This window comes from Astatotilapia calliptera, chromosome 8 (assembly GCF_900246225.1).
Source record: "Astatotilapia calliptera chromosome 8, fAstCal1.2, whole genome shotgun sequence".
NCBI classification, from domain to species: Eukaryota; Metazoa; Chordata; class Actinopteri; order Cichliformes; family Cichlidae; genus Astatotilapia; species Astatotilapia calliptera.
The window spans coordinates 19,383,954-19,408,011 of record NC_039309.1 but is presented as its reverse complement, the minus strand read 5'-3'; the positions used below and the strand labels follow the sequence as shown (position 1 = coordinate 19,408,011).

The following is a 24,058-nucleotide window of genomic DNA, read 5'->3' as shown; positions in this document are numbered from 1 at the left end:
TAAGGATGACATGTTACACTAGCTGTCAGATTTTTGTTAGAAACAGACTTGACAGGATATTTTCCTAATACTTGCATAAAGTACAAACAATATATGTTGCCATATTTACAATACTGTGTACAATATAATAGTATTACAAGTTCTAAGTTTGATAGCCACTCTTAAATGTACATATATACATATATATTAGGGGTGCAACGATACACAAAATTTACGGTTTGGTTCGATACTTTGGTGTCACAGTTCGATATTTTTTCGATACAAAAAAATGTTCATGCCTTTTTAATTTGTCATTTATTAAAATGATAATATATATTTTAACTCAAAAGTACAGTTTTTAAATTTAATGTTGCTGAAACAACAAAATAAATAAAATAAATCTATCTGATCGAGAAATCACTCATCGTTGGAAAAAGAGAGTTTATTACAGAGAAATGGCTCTTTCCAAAATAAAAGCTATACTATACGCTTCTTCTGGGCTATATTCTCAGCAGCATATTAAACATATCAGGTCCCCATAAGGAGAATCATGTGCTAACAGCTGTCTAAATGACTCGGCTAAAGTTTGTAGCATGCGTGCTTGTTGTTTTTGTCTGCTTCCACTTGTTTTTGCACTAGGATGATGTCCGCGTAAATGTGCAGTCATATTCGTTGTGTTCCCGCTAGTGCTGTCAGCGTAAATCTCGTTGAAATGACGTTAACGCCACAACACGGCAAATCTCCATTAACGAGCTACCGCGGATCGCCCCGTGCATGGGGCTGGATGGCCAACACGTTAACGAGCTAACTGCGCTAACACACTAGCTCCCACCCATGTAATTGAGCATTGCGTGGCACATCCAACATACTGTTTTACTTTAGTCCATGAAGCGCTTACCTTCAGGGTCATACGTCACATGAAAACCAAAATAGTTCCAAACACTAGATGTGAATGAGGGTGGGGGAGGTTCAATTTGCCATGTTGCAAGGAGAGCTTAACTTCTGTCTCGCTAGCTTGCCCTGCGCTCTTCCTTCTGACGATGCTGTCTGTGTTGAGCGCTCAGTGGATCTGCGCTCGACAGTGCAGCCTAGGCGGAGTAGTCGAACGCAGATTCACTGAGCGCTCAACACAGACAGCATCGTCAGAAGGAAAGTTGATAAAATAAATTACAAATGTTGTATTGTTCGATACATATGCGTACCGAACCGAAAGCACTGTATCGAACGGTTCAATATCGATATGAATATCGTTGCACCCCTAATATATATTTAAATATATATATATATATATATTAGGGGTGCAACGATACACAAAATTCACGGTTCGGTTCGGTTCGATACTTTGGTGTCACGGTTCAATATTTTTTCGATACAAAAAAAATGTTCATGCCTTTTTAATTTTTAATTTATTAAAATTATAAATTTATATTTTAACTCAAAAGTACAGTTTTTAAATTTAACCCTAACCCTTGTGCGTGTTTTTTATTTTGACAGCGAATGCGCACCTGCGGACCACTTATGTGCAGCCCTGGTTATATAGTTCGTCATATTGCAGCCACAGAAATTATTTTGTCCATGAAACCATAAAGCTGCACTTTCTTTTTGCCTTATAGTCTGATTTGTCATAACTTCTCCGTTTTGTGGTAAGCTTTTCTTTGGCTGTCACTTCTTCACCCTGACCTGTCTTATTTGGCTCAGCAGAACTAAAATATATATCCTGCTGCTTTTACACACGCACTCACATAAGCTCAGCGATTCTCTGCGCAATCAACCTCTCACATGTTTAAGCTTGCTGTGGGAGATTTCACTTGTCATGTTTGCATAGTAAGCTAACGATTAATAAGACGATGTCAGAGGAATTGGTGCGCAAATTATCATCACTCAGATCAGTGCTGTCGCTCTCTATACACAGTTCGCACGATTGCAAAGTGAAAGCAAAAAAACAAGCGCAAATTCAAACGCGATTTCAATATGTCATATATTGACAGTGGCTCACAGATGCCAATGACATAATTACCCAGCTACATTTCTGAAAGAATGCAAAAGCATTGACATATATTTTTCCTTCCTACAATAGCCCGACGGGCAGGGCAGAGATAGATTTTGGTAGCCCGACTGAAAAAAATCGCTAGCTCCAGGACGTCGGGCTAGCGATATTGCAAGCCCTGTATCTGATTGAGGAATCACTCATCTTTGGAAAAGAGAGTTTATTACAGAGAAATGTCTCTTTCCAAAATAAAAGCTATACTATCCGCTTCTTCTGGGCTATATTCTCAGCAGCATAAGGAGAATCATGTGCTAACAGCTGTCTAAATGACTCGGCTAAAGTTAGTAGCATGCTTGTTGTTTTGGTCTTTGCACTAGGATGATGTCGGCGTAAATGTGCAGTCATATTCGTTGTGTTCCCACTAGTGCTTTCAGGTTAATCTCGTTGAAATGACCTTAACGCCACAACACGGCAAATCTCCGTTAACGAGCTACCGCCGATCGCCCCGTGTGTGGGGCTAGACAGCCAACACGTTAACGAGCTAACTGCGCTAACACACTAGTTCACACCAATGTAATTGAGCATTACATGGCACATCCAACATACTGTTTTACTTTAGTCCATGACTCGCTTACCTTCAGGGTCATACGTCACATGAAAACCAGAATAATTCCAAATGCCAGATCTGAATGAGGGTGGGGGAGGTCCATGTGTCTTGCTAGCTTGCCCTGCGCTCTTCCTTCTGACTATGCTGTCTGTGTTGAGCGCTCAGTGGATCTGCGCTCGAAAGTGCAGCCTAGGTGGAGTAGTCGAACGCAGATTCACTGAGCGCTCAACACAGACAGCATCGTCGGAAGGAAAGTTGATAAAATAAATTACAAATGTTGTATTGTTCGATACATATGCGTACCGAACCGAAAGCACTGTATCGAACGGTTCAATATCGATATTCGTTGCACCCCTAATATATATATATATATATATATATATATATGTGTAACACTTCCAGCTCTTCAAGAATCACAGACGCTCAGAAGGGTTGGCTTTTCACAGTTTACTTCTGCAGAAGACATAAAACACATTCAACAGGTGTCTTCTGGTGGTACCGGCAATTGTAGCTCCCTCACAGTGCAAGCGCGCGCTGTCTTAACAGACTTACAATTAACTTTTTAATAAAGAAAAGGTGGAAAATAATAATTTCTCCCATTTTACAGTCTGTCATACTGAGCTTGTATACAAAAGAAATCTTATGACTAATAAAATACATTCCACAATCGTATAAAACAAAATAACAGGATAAACATAAATACCACCGACTAAACATTTCCCTCTAGTGGACAAATTAACAATAGCGCATTACATCTTCACTTGCTTGTGCTTTACAGACAAAATGGCTGTTAACAAGCTCACATACCTGCAGAAGACATAAAACACATTCAACAGGTGTCTTCTGGTGGTACCGGCAATTGTAGCTCCTACAATGTAAAGCAACATCACAAAAAGCACAGAAAAACGGTAAATCCAAACACATTTCCTGCTATGCGCAGCAACCACTAGGGGGCTGACAAAGACTAACTGCCAAAGAGCATAAATACGGCAGAAACACTATTTAACAGCAACCCGCCTTTGTTTCAGTTACACAGAAACTTTCTAATATCAATATGAACCTATATACATCGACATATATAACTTATGTAACAACATTCACACCAGAAACCATAAAAATGCCAGAGCCTTTCATTACCGGACTTACCCTCACAGTGCAAGCGCGCGCTGTGAGGAGCGGAAGCCTTAGCAGCTTCTAAACGTTAGGGTGAGATCCGGTTTCTGGGTTTTCAAAATAAAATACAATTTTAAAAAAATGATAAAATTCACACTTAAAATGATAATTAAGAACAGGTAAGTGCATGTCTTTCATATGTATTATTAACTCTGTTACATATATATATATATATATATATATATATATATATATATATACAGTGGGACAAAAAAGTATTTAGTCAGCCACCGATTGTGCAAGTTCCCCCACCTAAAATGATGACAGAGGTCAGTAATTTGCACCAGAGGTACACTTCAACTGTGAGAGACAGAATGTGAAAAAAAAATCCATGAATCCACATGGTAGGATTTGTAAAGAATTTATTCGTAAATTAGGGTGGAAAATAAGTATTTGGTCACCTCAAACAAGGAAAATCTCTGGCTCTCACAGACCTGTAACGTCTTCTGTAAGAAGCTTTTCTGTCCCCCACTCGTTACCTGTATGAATGGCACCTGTTTGAACTCATCATCTGTATAAAAGACACCTGTCCACAGCCTCAAACAGTCAGACTCCAAACTCTGCCATGGCCAAGACCAAAGAGCTTTCGAAGGACACCAGGAAAAGTATTGTAGACCTGCACCAGACTGGGAAGAGTGAATCTACAATAGGCAAGCAGCTTGGTGTGAAAAAATCAACTGTGGGAGCAATCATCAGAAAATGGAAGACATACAAGACCACTGATAATCTCCCTCGAGCTGGGGCTCCACGCAAGATCTCATCCCGTGGGGTCAAAATGATCATGAGAACGGTGAGCAAAGATCCCAGAACCACACGGGGGGACCTGGTGAATGACCTGCAGAGAGCTGGGACCAAAGTAACAAAGGTCACCATCAGTAACACACTACAACGGCAGGGAATCAAATCCCGCAGTGCCAGACATGTTCCGCTGCTGAAGCCAGTGCATGTCCAGGCCCGTCTGAAGTTTGCCAGAGAGCACATGGATGATACAGCAGAGGATTGGGAGAATGTCATGTGGTCAGATGAAACCAAAGTAGAACTTTTTGGTATAAACTCAACTCGTCGTGTTTGGAGGAAAAAGAATACTGAGTTGCATCCCAAGAACACCATACCTACTGTGAAGCATGGGGGTGGAAACATCATGCTATGGGGCTGTTTTTCTGCCAAGGGGACAGGACGACTGATCCGTGTTAAGGACAGAATGAATGGGGCCATGTATCGTGAGATTTTGAGCCAAAACCTCCTTCCATCAGTGAGAACTTTGAAGGTGAAACGAGGCTGGGTCTTCCAACATGACAATGATCCAAAACACACCGCCCGGGCAACAAAGGAGTGACTCCGTAAGAAGCATTTGAAAGTCCTGGAGTGGCCTAGCCAGTCTCCAGACCTCAACCCCATAGAAAATCTGTGGCGGGAGTTGAAAGTCCGTGTTGCTCGGCGACAGCCCCAAAACATCACTGCTCTCGAGAAGATCTGCATGGAGGAATGGGCCAAAATACCAGCTACTGTGTGTGCAAACCTGGTAAAGACCTATAGTAAACGTTTGACCTCTGTTATTGCCAACAAAGGTTATGTTACAAAGTATTGAGTTGTATTTTTGTTATTGACCAAATACTTATTTTCCACCCTGATTTACGAATAAATTCTTTACAAGTCCTACCATGTGGATTCATGGATTTTTTTTTTTCACATTCTGTCTCTCACAGTTGAAGTGTACCTCTGGTGCAAATTACTGACCTCTGTCATCATTTTAGGTGGGGGAACTTGCACAATCGGTGGCTGACTAAATACTTTTTTGCCCCACTGTATATATATATATATATATATATATATATATATATATATATATATATATATATATATATATATATATATATATATATATATATATATATATATATGAGTCATCGACTCATGTTGCACCAGTAAATACAAAGCAGTGGCGCCAACCAGAAAATAGTCCCATTTGCAGTAACACATCTTTGTGAGGCCAGCTTTTAGGCACTAGTGTACTAGGAGGGAAGAAAAAAAACAAAATCACTGAGTGCCCATCAGTGGGTCTCATCTCTGACTAAGGCACTATGCTGCCATACACTTTGCCATTCCTAAGAGTGGGGTTGTCAGAAAAAGTCCCATTACTAAAAGTTAAGGACATATTTCTGCTAAAACAGGTCACCAAAAGAGGTTGTCAGAGGTTCTAAAAAGTTTCTTTTGTAATATTTTGCTATGAAACAAAGTTCAAAGATTACACATGAAGTCATGCCCATAGAGTTGTATTGTTGACACCAGTAACAGCCAGGTGACGCACAGCACCCAGACACTGCAGCATTAACACAGCTGTGTCATGTTCCCGGCAGTGTATCCTCAGTCTGACTTTAGTGTTGTGTTGTTTTGTCAGGTACATGTCAAAAATCATCGTAGACTTGATAAGCAGGTCCAAAATCTGTCTGGTAGGATTGTGAAAACAAGACATCAGTTGATGGCATAGCAGAAACCATGGTAGCGCTGTGCAAGTCCAAAGGGCTTTGCTGACTGAATCCATGTCTACTAGGGACTAGTTGATAAGATGATGTAGAACTGAAATTTGGACAGTTTAGAAATGTTTTCTGCTTCTTGCCAAGTGCTACTGGGATGCACTCCAGTTTCCTGAATCACTGAAAAGAAAAAGAAACTGTCAGACTGAAGTTATGAAACACAGGTTTTGTCCTTTTATGTATTTTCCAGGTGACTACTTTGGCATTCTGATGGATGAGAAGGTAACAGGCTTTCCTTTCAACATCACAGAGAACCCAATGTACTGGGGCAGCACAGCTAACTACCTCGGCTTGGCACTCATGTAAGTGTGTGTGTGTGTGTGTGTGTGTGTGTGTGTGTGTGTGTGTGTGTGTGTGTGTGTGTGTGTGTGTGTGTGTGTGTGTTGGAGACTCTGTGTGTGACAGTAGAGGTCACTTTTATGGAAGTGATTAGCACAAGATGGAGAAAGGAAGAGATTTTGCTTAATAAGTTAGCAATATCTTTGTTTCAAATATAACCAGAGGAGTTTGTAGCGTGTTAATAAATGAGTCCCCTGATGTACGTCAAAAGTCGTTCTAAATAAAGCGAGAGCAGATAATAACCTGGAACCTAAAAATTGTAAATGTTTCTCAAGTTGCAAACTGCTCTTTGTAAATACAGTAAAAACTTTTACGTGTGCTTGTTTCTATGACAACTGTGACCAGGCTGCTGCTACGAGCTCAGCGTGTGCAGTTGCTAGGCAGGCACTCTCTTATTGAAGACCCAGCTGCCGAAAAGCTATTAGCCTCCCATTCTTCCTCTCATGGAGCTATACGGACTCCATTCCGAGTGTTGCCTCATCTTCACTCCATTTTCTGTTATGACAAATTTTAGCCCCATTTTCTCTTTGCTTTGGATTTAATTTGCACTCTATCCTCTATTCTCAGCTCTCGTCTCACTCCCACCTCTTTTCTCTATATCTCTCTCACTTGTGTTCATACAGTTGCTTTAACTCTATCTTTGATGCAACTTTATTATATATGCCGAAATATCATAGCATGCTCTGCCTCAGCCTGCTCTGTTCTGTTCAGAATACATAATATCACATTGCCTGTCGATGGTCAGCAGGAAGCTATCTTTAGCAGTCATGTTCTTCAAGACTTCTCATCCAAAATAAGTTATTTTTGTTTTCATGTGAAGGGATCATTTGTAGTAATAAGCCCTAGAGAATGATCTGCTAACTTTGGCGGCGAGCGGATATGACAAAGGTATTGTAAAACTGCTACAGTGTCTACAAAAATGCGTCAACCGAAATGGCGATTATTTAGAAAAATAAATAAGTCTTCAAGCCTTAAAATGATGTCAATATTATGGAAAATAAATGGTTGTTTGTATTTCTAAAATGATAGGAGACCTTACTTTTGGGATTGCCCTCGTATTTTCCTTCAGGTTTATGACCGTGACTGTCTGCAATGATGATGCTGCTACAGCACTGGTACCAGAGGTTTGCAATGGAATGTTACAGTAACAGAAATTTGATTTTCAAGTGAAATGCAGTTGAATTTTTACATTTCTAATCATACAGTTCAGCTTAATTTAGACATGCGTGATGACTGTATTTAGAACCTACAAGTCCACGCTACTTTCTTACTCCATTGCCAGCATTTGTATCTGTGTGGGCTGTGTTCACAACACATGTAATTACATTTATGCGGTCATGGCATGGGTTTTTCCAAAAACAGCTAAAGTGCAGCTACAGTGTATTTAGTAAAAAAGTTACTAATGTTTATAAGTTTTAATTATTTGGTAGGGGGTTGGTGTCCTGATTGCCCTCATGACTTGGAAGAACAATTTTCAAAAGTTGTTACATTCTGATGGCATAGCGTTGGAGTTGCAGTCTGTATCATCATCATCATCATCTGTCACGACTTAGTCCACATTAGTTCACCGTACACAGAACACCAGCTGCTTAAAGAGCACTGAATATCAGATAGTACCCCTCTGTGACTCCCTCTTTTTCCTCACATTTTATAAGAACTAAGTAAATATAATTTGTTTTATTACAATTGTAAAATCCAGCTGATTAAAAAGTGTGGTGAATGCTGCTCTTTAGCTGCATCATTGACTGCAGTCATGTGTTATGCTTGTGAGATGGATTATTATTTCTTACTAAGAGAGAACAACAACACTGACTTTCAGAAGGTCACTCTCTGCTTCTGGCAAAATCACACAACTGTGCACTAGCCTGTTGCTTTATACAGCTGTGGTGCCTACTTTGGTGTGTATGTGGAGAGTGTCCCAGCAGAGGCAGTGTGTAATCATAAATCTCTGAAATGCAGCGTGAAGCAGTTTCACTGCTCCTACGTTTGTTTTCTCGTTTTGTCTTCATTATATTTTTGATCTTTGGTTAATAGTTTTTAGTTTTGTCATATTAGTCTGGTACTTGTTGAATTGATTTCTTGTTTCATATTCTAGTATATTGGAAGTTTTAGTTCTTATGATATTGATTCTAATGGTTATTCTACCATTTAACGTTTTGTGATCTCTTGTGTTCTGTTTAACACCTTGACTATTTTTAGTAGCAGTTTGTCTGCCTGTGCCTCCTTGTGTTTTGTTGTCACATTGGTCCTCTTGACATTGTTAACCATGTCTGTGTCAGTCTGTTTTGGTTATTTATTGTTTTACTTAGAATATCTGATGTATTTTGTGCCCTGATAGTTTTGCTTCCTCTCTTTGTCTTTCTCAGATTCTCCATATTGTTTTCACCTGTTGTTAAGTACTTTCATATGTGCTGCCCACCTGTTTGTCAATAAGCCCTCAAATATATATACCCTATATGGACAAAAATACCAGGCCACTAACAGACTAGACCTACAGGAGCTGCTAGTCTATGGAAACCAAGGTCATGAAGCTCCCATCCCACAGTGTTTCTGTTGAAGGTAATATCAGCAAAGGTCTGAGTCTGGAGAGCATTAGCAACTTTTCCACATTATCTGCCTCAGCACTGTGCGACCCCGATCTGTAGCTTTACTTTGTGGCTGAGTTGATGATAATTATTAAATAATTATTCACTGATCGCTTGAGAGTGTTTACTGGAGATTGTTGCCTGTCGCCAGGTGATATTGGTTACAAAAAGGTGTATGGGGTCGCACCAAAAACCTTCTCGTGATTGGTTTGCTTGCTAGCAGATCGCCGTGATTGCACATAGTTTCTTTGGAAAACACTGGCTTGTCTGCAAATACTTGCGAGCTTTTGATCAGGTAGTTGTGAAACTGTGAAGACTGTGACACAAAAGTAAATGTAACACTTTTTGAAATAAGTTGGCTTCAGTAGTGAAGCACAAGTTTTACTTGGAAAGCAAATGGTTTCCATTTCCATTTTCTGCTCCGTGGTAAGATAGTGAGCGCTCGTAGACCTTTCGGCAACTTCCATGTAGACTACAGGTAACTGGCAATCTGTTAGCAACCACAGCGATCAGGACATTGTCAGTTTGCACTTTCTTTGTGACCCATTTCATCCCAGGACAGCCTGCAACCTCCTGCAGTTTGGACAAAAGACATTTTTTCCAACCAGTTGTTAGCTACCACTGTGTGTCATTTCAATCATAGTTCATGCCATTCAGAATAAGAGGGAGTTGGGTTTTTTTTGTTTTTAAAATATGAGACATAAACTGAGCATTGAAGCATTGGTGAAGAATATAAAAATGAGGCTTAGAAAGAAAGAACGGAATCTATTGGCAATAACTTGTGAATCATCCACTGTTTGACAAAAAGAAAGATCAATAAATGTGAACAGAGAGTGCAGGTGGTTCAACAAATGGCTCGATCAGACATACAGACTTTCATCTAAAAATTAGGGTGCTGAGCAGCATTCAACAAGTGGGGCACTCAGTACAGAAGACTATCCAGCATAAATCAATACAATGGAACAGCCTAGATCTATGCTTGTATTCCTCAGACTACTCAAATAGTGTTGGAAAGGGTTATTGCAGCTGATTTATCAAGTTACAATGTGAAGATAAAGAAAGGGAGATAAAATACGCAGATGGCTGATGGTTTTATCTTTCTATCTCAGTGATAATGTACAGTGCATCCAGACAGTATTCACAGCACTATCACAGAATCTTATTCCACAATGGATTACATTTATTTTCACCTAAAAATTCTGCACACTCCATACTCCATGAAGTGAAATACTTTTGCTTTAAATTCTTGCAAATTTATAAAAAAAATAAAACAAAAATATAACACATTAATAAGTATTGACAGAATTGAACAATCGTTTTTTGAAGCACCTTTGGCAGCAATTACAGCCTCTATGAGTATGATGCTTGGTGCACCCGTTTCTAGGTATTTTCTCTCATTTTTCTTTGAACTGCTTTAAGCTCCATTAGATTAGATGGGCAACATTTGTGTGCAGCCATTTTTAGATTTCTCACAAGATATTTAATTGGGTTTCCACTCTGGACTCTGCCTGGATTACTCAAGGGTCTTCAGCAGAGTGGTCCCAAATCCACTCCTTTGTTATCTTGGCTGTGTGCTTAGGGTTTGTGGTTCAGAGTGCTCTGGGCCAGGTTGTCATCAAGGATGTCTCTGTACATTGCTGAATTCCTCTTTCCTGCAGCTGTGACTAGTCTCCCAGTTTGTACTGCCTAAAAACATCCCCACAGCATGATACTTCCACCACCATGCTTCACTGTAGGAACAGGTGACGAGTGGTGTCTGGTTTCCTCCAGACATGCCACTTGGCATTCAGGCCAAAGATGTTTGTTTCATCAGAGCAGAGAAATTTGTTTCTCATGGTCTTGGAGTCCTTTAGGTATCTTCTGGCAAAATCCAGGTGAGCTTCCATGTGCCTTTTACTGAGGAATTGCTTCCATCTGGCCACTTTGCCATTGTCTGATCAGTAGAGTTCTGCAGAAATGGTTGTCCCTTTGAAAGGTGGTCCTCTCTACACAGAGCAATTCTGGAGCTTTGTCAGAGTGACCATCAGGTTCTTGGTCACATCTCTGCCTGTGGCTCCTGATCACTCAGATTGGCTGAGCAGCCAGCTTTGGGAAAAGTTCTGATGATTCCAAACTTCTTCCTTCTACAGATGATAGAGGCCACTTTGACCACTGGGGGACCTTCAGTGCTGTATTAAGTTTTCTATACCCTTACCCACACCTGTGCCTCGATATAATCTTTCAGGGGTCAACAGTCCATTCCTTGGATTTGATGGCTTGGTTTGCACTTTGACATGCTCTGTCAGCTATGGCACCTTATATAGACGAGTCTTTTTTTGCTAAAGCATATAGTTAGGGCTGGACCAGGTGATCCTGAATCCTCCCTTAGTTATGCTGCAATAGACTTAGGCTGCCGGGGGATTCCCATGATGCATTGAGTTTTTCCTTTCCAGTCACCTTTCTCACTCACTATGTATTAATAGACCTCTCTGCATTGAATCATATCTGTTATTAACCTCTGTCTCTCTTCCACAGCATGTCTTTTATCCTGTCTTCCTTCTCTCACCCCAACCGGTCGCAGCAGATGGCCGCCCCTCCCTGAGCCTGGTTCTGCCGGAGGTTTCTTCCTGTTAAAAGGGAGTTTTTCCTTCCCACTGTTGCCAAAGTGCTTGCTCATAGGGGGTCATATGATTGTTGGGTTTTTCTCTGTATCTATGAAGCGCCTTGAGGCGACTTTTGTTGTGATTTGGCGCTATATAAATAAAATTGAATTGAATTGAATTGAATTGAGCATTTTCAAATCATGTCCAATCAACTGAATTTGCCACAGACGGACTCACATGCACATCAAGCACTTGAGCTCAGTTTTGAGTGTCATGTTATAAAGACTGTCAATGGCTATCTACTTGTTATATTGTTGTTTTTTATTTTTGATAAATTTGTAAGGAAACCAATACTAGCTTTTTTCACTTTGGTGATGGGGTATTGGGCATAGAATTTAAGGTGAAAAATGAATTTACCGTAATTGTCGGGCTATAAGCCGCTACTTTTTGCACAAGCTTTGAACCCTGCGGCTTTTCTATGGATTTTCCATGATTTTTGTGATATCGTAAGACGATTTGTTTTGTTTGTTCCGCTGTTGTACGGCACTACGTTGCCTGGCGGAAGGATCGGGGTTCAAGAGTGGTATGTTAGTCACATGTCCGTCCGCCAGGCAACGTAGTGCCGTACGAAGTAGCGCGAAAAACAAACTTCAAATTAACGCTACGCATTCAGCGGGAGGCGTGGATGACGAGCGGCGATAAACTTGCGAAAAGCAAGTTATGCCCAACTCCACCGGTGGATTCTGACAGCGTGGAAAAGTGCGAAAACATCCACGATCACCAACGGATTTTGAAGGGCTGGACTGCTGCATGATGGAGAGGAGGACACCGCCACGGCCCTTCTGAGGGTGTTCGACTCTGACACTGACAACGAGGATTTCTTTGGTTTTGAAAGTGACAACGAAGGAGAGAAGCGGAGAGTGGATAACGAAGCCATCCTGAGCCTGTTCGTTTCCGACATTGGAGAAGAGGACTTTGGTGGTTTTAGAGCGCAGGAAGAAGAGAAAGATGGTGGTGAATGACTGACTTTTCTTCTTGTTAAAGCCGTGTCACTGCACCTGAGCCTAAAAGGTAGTCCGAATCTATTTTTCTGGTGTGCTGTAGGTTACTGTTATGTACTACATGTGCAAATATGTACCCATAACTTGTTTTTCAAAATATTAATAAAAGGGGTGTGTCTCCAAACAGCCATCTCTTTCCTGACAATTCCCTTTGTGCATATTCTCTTACATATGATAAGTCAACATTGAAACACCTGCGGCTTTTAGTCAGGTGCGGCTAATGTATATACAAAACAGGATTTTCCCCTGATTTTAGCTTGTGCGGCTAATATTCAGGTGCGCTTTGTAGTCCGGGAAATACGGTAATCCATTTTGGAAGAAGACTGTAACATAACAAAATGTGGAACAAATGAAGCACTGTGAATACTGTCCAGAAGCACTGTATTATATTTCTAAAGGTATTGTTGATCCACTAAAAGCCATTTCCACATGATATAAAATTCTTGAAGAATTTATGATGTGAAGTGACACCTTTGTCACTTTCATTTGCTTTAATAAATTTTTCATCTACATATGCGTCATATCTGCTTCAAAGAAATGACCTGATAAAGACTTATCAGAGATGATACTCATGCAAGTGCAATATCCCATTAAGAATGCTTCTCTTTCTTATTATGTAGAGAGGAGAATGTGCCAAATAAACATTTCTGTTATCTCCCACCTCCACATGAGCTGTCAATCATAGGTAAGATAATTGCACTATTTTAAAGTGCTGTTCAATTAAAATGGTGATATTGTGTGACTGTCTGACTCACTAGATTTTTGCTTAGGCTGTAACCTCTGTGAATCTTTCCTTTAAACCCACATATCGTCATCAACCGGCTAACCTGAGACCGGAGAATGTTTTCTGTTCTCCTCATTTCTTCAAAGGTTATACCAATTACTGCTTGGGTGTATTTTACAGAATTCCAGCCCAACATGGTACTTGATTTTGATGTCCTCCGGTGATCTGTAATAAGGCTATGAAGTATATAAGTGGATGGTCAGTGCTAAGCTTTTTTTAAATGGCTATTTTAGGTCAGATTATAGTATAAATTGGACCCAGAGAGACACACAGACTCTGACATTCACTTTTTTCTCCTCATCTCGAAATTTTTGCTCAGACATCTAAAGTGTATTTTTAATTCTATGAGTTGCTCAAATATGCTGTGAATTGTTAAAACTCATGTTTACCATTGTTTTTTTAGTTCATTTGTTTGTTTGTTTTCAGAGACCTGATTTGGCTGAGAGGTTATAATGCTAAGATATCAGTTAAGCTGATTTAGCTTAGTTTACCGAGTCCATCCACAGACTGGAGTTTGGAACTGTAGCCTCTGGTTTATAGATTTAACTGGTAATTGTGTGACAGTAGGTTTCATGTAATTTTACAGAGTGACAAGAAAGTAATGTAACGAGTAAATTTACTTTCTCCAGAGAGTAATTAAGTAAGTAATTAGTAATGTGTAATACATTACCCAGTAGTGACCACACTTGAATGCAGAGATTTTAGCATGTTTGCTAACTGGAGTGTTCATGTGCACACAAGCACGATGCCACAGACGTCCCAGCAGTCTGCCTTCATCAGGATGAAATAGGATGAAATGTTAATATTAATATTCTTGTTAATACTTGAGATCTTGATTTAAAGCCAGATAGCAAAACAATGCTAATTAGCAAATATTATCGTGCTACATACTTAAGCTAAGGTAGCAATGTGCTGAAAGTAAACATGATAGCTTCGTCATTCACAGCATGTTAGAACACCTGTTCTTCAAAGGTCACCACCACAATAAACTGCTCTCGTACATCTGTTGTGACATGATGGAGGTACTGTAGAGTACTGGATCCCATTTCAGATTTCTATTTAGAGGAGTCCAACCCAAGGTTTTTTGACAGTCATCACTGGCTTTGTAAGACTCTCGTGTTTGTATGGGACCACCAAATATCACCACATTACAAATCTTTTTTCAGTCATATGCCTGTTAGTTAGCACATTCTTTTTCTGTTGTTTAACAGTGGTCAGCAAAAAAATCAAGTTATGAAATGTTCTCTTTGTATAACTTGACTATGAAGGAGCTTCACAAAGCTGCTAACCTGAATGTAATATAGTTTATTTGTTATAGTAACCCATATTTCAAAAATAAAATCAGCCTTTCTTGACTTGATATCTTGACGTCGATTGCAGCCACATCACTCAGGGACTAGCTAAGTAGCCTATTCCTAGATCAATACTCATTAACCCATATTTTCCCAGGCTGAGGTCTATCCAGGAACAGTGTCTGCCAATGAAAATCAATGAGAGCCAGAGAGATGAGTGTGTGACCTAAATATTCCTGCAGACTGAAGGTTTCATGTTCAGTGTGCAAACTGTATAATACACATGCAGTCTGTCAGTTACATCTTATTCATGTTACAATTTTTATAGCAAAGTACTAATACTTTTACTTCTTCCTCAACTGTGAGCTGAGGAGCAAGTTGTTGTTGTTTTTCTTTTACATTTAAATTTATTCTTTTTTTAAAAGAAACGCTAACTTTTAGGACGACGCAGGGTTGTCCAAGCTTATGCCAAAGAAGGATTAGCACATCTGCAGCCTGCTTCATACACAGAGCACATATGGAATCGCTCACACAGACTGTGCACATTCATATTCATAAACAATACTTCCAATGAGATTTCGCTAACAGCATGTCGAGCGAGACTTACAGATGGACTGAATATAATATGCTGCGATTATTCAAATATAGCATTCATTTATTCAGACATTTAACTCACAGCAAACTGACAACTGCTGTCTCATTGAATCGTATGCTTCAGAGATCACCATTGTTTCATATAAATCATCTAACATTCTGTCTCAGAATAGGAAGCCAGACAGCTAAAAGGTCATGAACTACTAATAAGAAATATCCTGCTTCTTTTTCTAGAGCAGTTTCAATCACAAAAATGGGATGAATATAACACTGCGTCATACCAATAAATGGCGATGATGTTCCGGTGTGGCATAAGGAATTTTGGGGGGGGGGGGTTTTTGTAATTATGACAGTTTGTTATATGGGTCAGTGTTAAATAGAAATTTACACAAGGTCTACTGACTCACCCTGTCAGATTGGTCTGTCGCAATCAGTGGGCCTCACAGAAGCCAGTGTCGTGTGTCAAATTTGAAGCTGGGGAAAGATGTGAATCAAATGTAATCCCAGTTATTACTAAACTGACACAGAAATTTAAAGTCACGGGAGAGCTGTTGTTGCTCTCATCTTCTTGCATTAAGCATACAACATAAACCTTACTGGGTTACTACTATTAATGACTAACATACAACACAAGTAATGTGGCTATGCCCCACATCCATATTTTCCCTTATAGGACTTTATGACTTAAATTTGTATTTTCAACTCCTGCTTGTTTCAGGTTTTGAGAAGGACTAAAATGTGATGCCTAGAAAACTGGATCAGAGTAGTGATGGTAAATTCGATTCTTTTTACTGAATCGAGTTTGAATGAGTCACTCACCAAAGTGAATTGTTTTTTTTGAGTCATTTGAGTCACTGAGTCATTTGCCCAGAGAGTGCAAAAAATTTACATTTTCACTCAAACTTAATTTGTTTCTCTTTTCATGTAAATCCTACTGCTAAGATGAGTGATTGAAAAAGAAAAACAACTATTTTTATAGAGCAAAAAAATTAAGATTTCTAAAGGGAACATTTATTTTATTTTATTTTATGTTATTAGTATTTTCCTCAAATGTGTCAAATATATATTGTGAGTGATTCGTTCATGATTTGCACATTACTGGATCACTAAAGTGTCTGTTTGTGCTGCCAACCTAACTAAACAATTTTTCTGCCTTCATCTTCATCTTTTTGTGATAAACATGTTTTCTGATGGTGTTGGCCTCTTTCAGCAGTCTTATCACTTCAGACGTGCTTCTCCAGTCCCAGTATTAATTGGGGTTTGCTATTAGACCACACTTTGATATGCAGACTGGAGATGCTAGGAATCTGGCTGACTTAATGATTAGTGAATAACCGACTCTACCTGGGGCGATCGTGGCTCAAGAGTTCGGAGTTCGCCTTGTAATCGGAAGGTTGCCGGTTCGGCCCCGGCTCCGACAGTCTTGGTCGTTGTGTCCTTGGGCAAGACACTTCACCTGTTGCCCTACTGGTGGTGGTCAGAGGGCCCGGTGGCGCCAGTGTCCGGCAACCTCGCCTCTGTCAGTGCGCCCCAGGGTGGCTGTGGCTACAATGTAGCTTGCCATCACTAGTGTGTGTTTGAATGGGTGGATGACTGGTTGTGTAAAGCGCTTTGGGGTCCTTAGGGACTAATAAAGCGCTATACAAATACAGGCCATTTACCATTTACCTACGCTTATATTTTGGAGAAAGGCAAAACAGCTTTTTTGGGAAAAATTTTAATAATTTTTGCTGCATGTTTGATGTCTGATTACTGTTTCTGATTGCCAAGACTTGAAATCAATTTAATAGCAACAGAAATTACATATTCTGATTGCACAGGGTTAGAATTGGGGTTAAGGTTATATTGGCACTGACAGCCAAGACTGCACCCAGCAACTCACTAGTGAAACATGTGTGTCTCCCAACTAGGTTAGTGGTTGCTGGAGGTTGCTGGCAGTTGCTGTCAAACTGATTACTAAAACCTTTGTCAAGTAGACCTAAAGACTGGTTATTGACCCTACCACCCTGAGGGAAAAGTGTGTCTTCTGTGGACTCTGAGGTTGCTGGAAGTGTCACGAGTGTAAAGTTGGTTACAGAGATTTTAATCGTGCTGCATCAAAACCTTCCCTGCCGATAGCTAGCAGTTTTCAGCATTTGTCAGCAGTGTTGGTCAAGTTACTTGAAAAAAGTAATCAGTAACTAATTACTGATTACTTCCCCAAAAAGTAATCCCGTTACTTTACTGATTACTTATTTTCAAAAGTAATTAATTACTTAGTTACTTAGTTACTTTTTAAAAACACGATTTACAACCTGAAGAGGTGATAAAGTGATAGATCTTTCAGCCCAATTCTACTTTTTCTGCATAATCCATCATACAAAATGTAATCAAATGGAAAAGTCTCTTTTTTTAACTTGTTTTATCAGTTTTAATCTTTTAACTTTATGCATCAAGCAAAAATTTAATTATATGCAACATTCTCTGACTTGAAGAAATTAGTTTAACATTTAAACCTATTTTCGACACATTCCAGCACATAAAATAAAATATTTTTTGTGTTTACACTCACTCTTTCAAATAGATGCAAGTAAAGTAAAGTCAAAGACTCAGTAGTCCTGTTGCTCTATTTTCACCTGTAAAGCAGGAGTAGGGCAGGCGGAGGTTTACCCTGGTGCAGGTGTGCCGCGGTCAGTTGAAGAATCCGCGAGTTTCTCTGTGAGTTTCCCATTACGTCATGGCGCACTCGGTACTTGCTTGGAAGTTTAGGGGGGGGGGTTTCGCTGTAAAAAGTTTTCTTCCCACGCACAACGGACGCTAATGTTTTTGTCACTTTTTATGGAATCAAACTCAAGATAAGGTCAGTACTTCCACGCTTTAAACGCTGCACGCTCATACTCTCTCTCACAATCGATATATGATTCATTGTTGATCTGCACACAGCTGTTGTCACCAACGGCGCACTCGCTTACGTCACTGTCATGAGACATTCTCGCAAAAAAATCACGGTTTTAGTAACGCAGTAACGCAGCGTTCCTACGGGAAAGTAACGGTAATCTATTTACCGTTTTTGCAATAGTAATCCCTTACTTTACTCGTTACTTGAAAAAAGTAACCAGATTACACTAACGCGTTACAAGTAACTCGTTACTGCCCATCTCTGTTTGTCAGAAGTTTGCAAGAAAGATGCCAACTTGTCTTCAAGTACAAACTTCTCACCAAGCGGTGGGGGAATTGTAAAAAGTGCAACACATTCAAGAAACCTTTCACCTTCAAAGTAAAAGTTGTGCATTTTAAAATGTTGGCTACAGAAGTAAGGCACAACTTTTACTCAAAAATCATTTTACATGAACATTCTTCATTTTCTGTTTGGGTTGCACTTTTTCAAGTTTCACTACAGCTCACATAGCAAGTGGTGAGTGTTTGCAGACAAGTTGGCATCTTCCATGCAAACTATGGGCGACCAAACTAATCTTTTAGCAATCAAAGCAATTACAGGGAGCTTTTTGGTGTGTACCTTCTCACTGATCTCACATTTGGACTGCCAGCAACTACTAAAAAAACATTTGGGAAATAAACATTTTACCTTAGTAGCTGGAGATTGCCAGAGGTCACAAACCGGTCTAGGTTTGTGTGACTGAGACTCTAAACTTCAGAGGCTCAGGGTGTTAGTTCCACCCTGTTCCTTGGTCTCTGCAGCTCAACGTGGCAAAGACCAAGGAACTGATCGTGGACTTCAGGAAGACCAGGAAACACTTGACCCCTGTTTCAATCCAGGGGGTCAGTGTTGACATTGTGGAGGACTATAAATACCTTGGAGTACACATTGACAACAAACTGGACTGGGCTAAAAACACCACAGCACTTTACAGGAAGGGCCAGAGTCGTCTCTATTTTTTGAGGCGACTGAGGTCCTTCAACATCTGCCAGAAAATGCTCAGGATTTTCTATGAGTCTGTTGTGGCCAGTGCGATCCTCTATGCTGTTGCATGCTGGGGGAGCAGGCTGAGGGTCGCAGATGCCAACAGACTTAATAAACTAATCCGTAAGGCCAGCAATGTTGTGGGGATGGAGCTGGACTCCCTCAAGGTGGTGTCGGAGAGGCGGATGCTGTCCAAGATAAAGACAATGTTGGATAACACCTCCCACCCACTCCATGACATGCTGGTCAGTCACAGGAGCTCGTTCAGTGAGAGACTGAGATTACCGAAAAGCACCACTGAACGACACAGGAAATCATTCCTGCCTGTGGCCATCTCCCTGTACAACGCATCCACTTAACACACTGTTTGCTGCTATAACTACACATGTTTCTTGTTCAGCTATTTATTTATGAGTGACTTATGTATGTATGTATGCATATATATGTATATATTGTACTATTCTTAGTTAGTGTATTGTCTGATTCTGATTCTGATTAACTTGTAATCCAAGTTACACCCCCCCCCCCCCAAGTACCACAGACACAAACCTATTCAGATATCTTGTCAACGTCATGTCTCCTCATTGTGGCACCTCACCTCATCCTCCTCACCACGTCAAACACATTCACACGGTTCCCAGATGTGATAGATTAAGTGTGTCTCAAACTGGTATATGTAAAACAGTAATGCCCCCCCTTAGATAACTTGTATAAGTGTTATTACCTGCAAAATGTAAAAAGCTTACAATACTGACATTAAAAAGGCGACAGGTTACTGAGTACTGAATGGCTGTATGATTTAAAATGAGTTAAAGTTCAAATGTGGCATATTGAAGCTGAAGGACAAATTTCCTCTTCTTTCATTTTGAGTTTTTTAGATAGAGCTACAGAGCCAGTGCAGTGTCCTTTGTCATGGTCTTGCATTTGAATAAGTCTGGAAAAGCACTGAATTTATTACTGCCCATTTATCTAGGTCAGGGTGGATAGTTTCATAAGCCTGTTCAGCAAGTCAAGTTCAGCTCCCCCCGTGTCCTGCTCTGATTGATTCTGATTAACCTTTTTTCTTTATCCTAATGGCAAACAAGTCTTTGAATGGTAAGCTTCAATAGACGGTGTGGCAAAAATGTAAATCAATTGTGTGAAGTGTCAAATTCAAAGAACAAAAATGCTCTGCAACACACACTAACAGTGAATATAATGGCAGCGCTCTAGCTTGTCACTAGCTTTTTCTTATTCAGATTGCTGTGCCTCATGAGAGGTGTTTTACATCAGCACTCAGGTTTTTGCTTAAATATGCCCGCTGCTTTTCCTCCTCTTATGCAAGACTGCATGTGCTACTGTGCAAAAGCACACTTTAACATACAATGAATGTGTGTCACTGTGCCACTTCCTGATCAGATATATGTAGGTCAGTGTGTCGAGTGAGTGTAAGATTGCTGTTTCTGATGCCCACCCACAGATGGCTTGTGAGTAAGGTGTAGCTCCTGAGACACATACAGGTGCTTTCTGAGTTATTAGCGTAAAAAAAGACTAATAGAAAGTAGAGTGCTACAATAAAAAGTAAAATACATGTCACTCATTAATTTAAGTTGTCTATATTTTAATTCCTCCACTCTTGTTTTCCACCTGTATAAATAGGATACGATGGTTGGCGTTTTTCCAGCTCCACAGTGTAATGTGGAGTCAATGCAAGACACCCTACGAGACCACCCATCTCCCATGCTACAGTTAGCAAACTGCTTGCCAAGTTTCGTGAAACTGGTTCAGTGTTGGATTTGCCAAAATGTGGACACAATAAAACTGTCACTAATGAAGAAACATCAGTGGCTGTCCTAGCTTCATTCAGCAAGAGCCCACAGCGTAGCACTCGCCGCATGTCACTGGAGAGTGGACTTAGTCGAACATCCCTTTGGCAGATATTAGCTACTCACAAATGGCACCCTTACAAACTCCAGCTACTGCAGCATCTCAACGAGGATGACCCAGATCGGCGCACAGAATTTGCAGAATGGGCAAAACAAAAATTGGAACAGGACCCTCAGTTCACGCAGAAGATTTTGTTCAGTGATGAGGCAAACTTTTATGTGAATGGTGAAGTTAACAAACAAAACCACCGCTATTGGTCTGACACTAACCCACATTGGATGGATCCCTCCAAGACTGTTGGCACAACAAAAGTGATGGTTTGGTGTGGTATATGGGGTACAACGATAGTGGGTCCATTCTTCATCAATGGAAACCTCAAGGCCACTGGATATTTGAAATTGCTACATGATGATGTGTTTCCCTCTTTATGCACTGAAGCTGGCACGTTCCCTGAGTTTTTCCAGCAAGATGATGCACCACCACATTATGGGTGCCAGGACCGAGCATTCCTAGATGAACAGTTTCCTGGAAAGTGGATTGGTCGTCGTGGGCCAGTTTAATGGCTCCCAAAGTCTCCCGATCTGACCCCCTTAGACTTTTATCTTTGGGGTCATCTGAAGGCAATTGTCTATGGTGTGAAGATATGAGATGTGCAGCACCTGAAACTACGGATACTGGATGCCTGTGCTGGCATTTCTCCTGCGGTGTTGCTATCAGTGTGTGAAGAGTGGGAGAAGAGGGTTGCATTGAAAATCCAACACAATGGGCAGCACATTGAAGACATTTTATAAGTGGTCAGAAACTTGTAAATAACTCATGAAAGAATAAAGTTATGTTGAAACCAAGCACACCATTGTTTTTCTTGTGACATTACCAATAAGTTTGATGTGTCACATGGCCCTCTTCCTATTGAAAAAACAAAAGTTGTATCCAAGATGGCCAACTTCTAAATGGCCACCATGGTCACCACCCATCTTGAGGAGTTTGCCCCCTCACATATACTAATGTGCCACAAACAGGACTTTAATATCACCAACCATTCCCATTTTATTACGTTGTATCCATATAAATGGCCCACCCTGTACATCTTTTTTGTGGGAAATGTTTATTTGGTGAAATCAGTCATATATGCCTAGAGAGCAGTCTGCTAACCTAGTATTTACCTGGTGACCAGTATTCCCCAACTAGTTTGCAAGTGGTTGCTGGAGTTTGTTGAACGTTAGTGTTTATGTGACACCAAAAACCTCTTTGTAATTGCTTGGGTAGCTAGCATATTGCTGCTGTCACTGTAATTTGCATAGATTAATCCATGGGCCTTTAGTAACTGAGTTCACAGTGACTGCCAGCAACCTACCACTTACCATCCAGTTGTGGAATACATGTTTCTCTGGCGATCAGTGGTTTCCAGATAGTCCCCAACCAGTGCCTCGACCTGTGTGGCTCTTTCTTTCTTTCTTTTTTTAAAGCATAAGGATAGCATAGTGGTTAGAACTGTTGCCTCACAGCAAGAAGGTCCTGAGTTTCCACTTCCACCATCAGGCCAGGGCCATGCATGGGGTTTGCATGTTCTCCCCGTGTTTGCATGGGTTCTCTCCGGGTACTCCTGCTTCCTCCCACAGTCCAAAGACATGCAGGTAGTGGGGATAGGTTAATTGGTAACTCAAAATGGTCCATGGTCCATGGTCTGTAGACGACGCCATCAACATGGCCCTACACTTCATCCTGCAGCATCTGGACCCCCCAGGAACCTACGCCAGGATCCTGTTTGTGGACTTCAGCTCTGCCTTCAACACCATCCTTCCAGACCATCTCCGAGACAAGCTTTCCCAGATGAATGTGCCTGACCCCATCTGCCGGTGGATCACTGACTTCCTGACGGACAGGAAGCAGCATGTGAGGCTGGGAAAGAATGTCTCGGACTCCCGGACCATCAGCACCGGCTCCCCTCAGGGCTGTGTTCTTTCTCCTCTGCTCTTCTCCCTGTACACCAACTGCTGCACCTCCACCCACCAGTCTGTCAAGCTAATCAAGTTTGCAGATGACACCACCGTTATTGGACTCATCTCGGACGGGGATGAGTCTGCCTACAGGAGGGAGGTTGAACGTCTGGTGTCCTGGTGCAGCCACAACAACCTGGTGCTGAATGCCCAGAAGACAGTGGAGATTATTGTGGACTTCAGGAAGCACACAGCCCCACTCCCCCCCATCATCCTGACTGACACCCCCATCACCTCTGTGGACTCATTCCGCCTCCTGGGTACCACCATCACCCAGGACCTGAAGTGGGAGCCCACCATCACCTCCGTCATTAAGAAAGCCCAGCAGAGGATGTACTTCCTGAGGCAGCTGAAGAAATTCAACCTGCCAACACGGACGATGATGCAGTTCTACACTGCAATCATCGAGTCCATCCTCACCTCCTCCATCACCGTGTGGTACGCTGGAGCCACTATCAGGGACAAACAGAGACTGCAGCGTGTTGTGCGCTCTGCTGAGAAGGTGATTGGCTGCAGACTCCCATCTTTGCAGGACCTGTACACCTCCAGGACATTGCGGCGTGCAGCTCGGATCTCAGCTGACCCTTCTCACCCTGGACACAGTCTGTTTGACCTGCTCCCCTCAGGCAGGAGGCTCCGGTCCATTCGCACCAGAACCTCTCGCCATAAGAACAGTTTCTTCCCCTCTGCTGCTGGACACATGAACAATAACCATATGACTGTTCCTGCTACTAACACATGACCCTACGCTGTGTTCACTGCATCATTCCATGATTG

The 24,058-nt window shown here is 41.1% G+C and overlaps 1 protein-coding gene and 1 long non-coding RNA gene across 4 annotated transcripts in view; one reads left to right on the top strand and one right to left on the bottom strand.

Annotated features, from left to right (window-relative positions):
- Positions 1-24,058, top strand: part of pemt (phosphatidylethanolamine N-methyltransferase) — an 86,235-nt gene that overhangs the window by 56,141 nt on the left and 6,036 nt on the right. The window contains exons 5-6 of one of the 2 annotated variants that reach the window (XM_026177317.1): positions 6,471-6,582; positions 8,986-10,403. In XM_026177317.1, coding sequence (XP_026033102.1) covers positions 6,471-6,582; positions 8,986-9,052 — 179 coding nt within the window. In that variant the 3' untranslated portion in view covers positions 9,053-10,403. Of the gene's footprint in view, positions 1-6,470; positions 6,583-8,985; positions 10,404-24,058 lie in introns of those variants that run through there. The other variant, XM_026177316.1, reaches the window with a different exon arrangement.
- On the bottom strand, positions 3,006-3,814 carry LOC113027655 (uncharacterized). Of its 2 annotated transcripts, none has more exons than XR_003273109.1 (2): positions 3,711-3,814; positions 3,006-3,441 (listed from the first exon to the last, which is right to left on the bottom strand). It is a non-coding gene; the product is annotated as an uncharacterized LOC113027655 (long non-coding RNA). The 2 variants fall into 2 exon arrangements; XR_003273110.1 differs by having other exon boundaries at positions 3,720-3,814.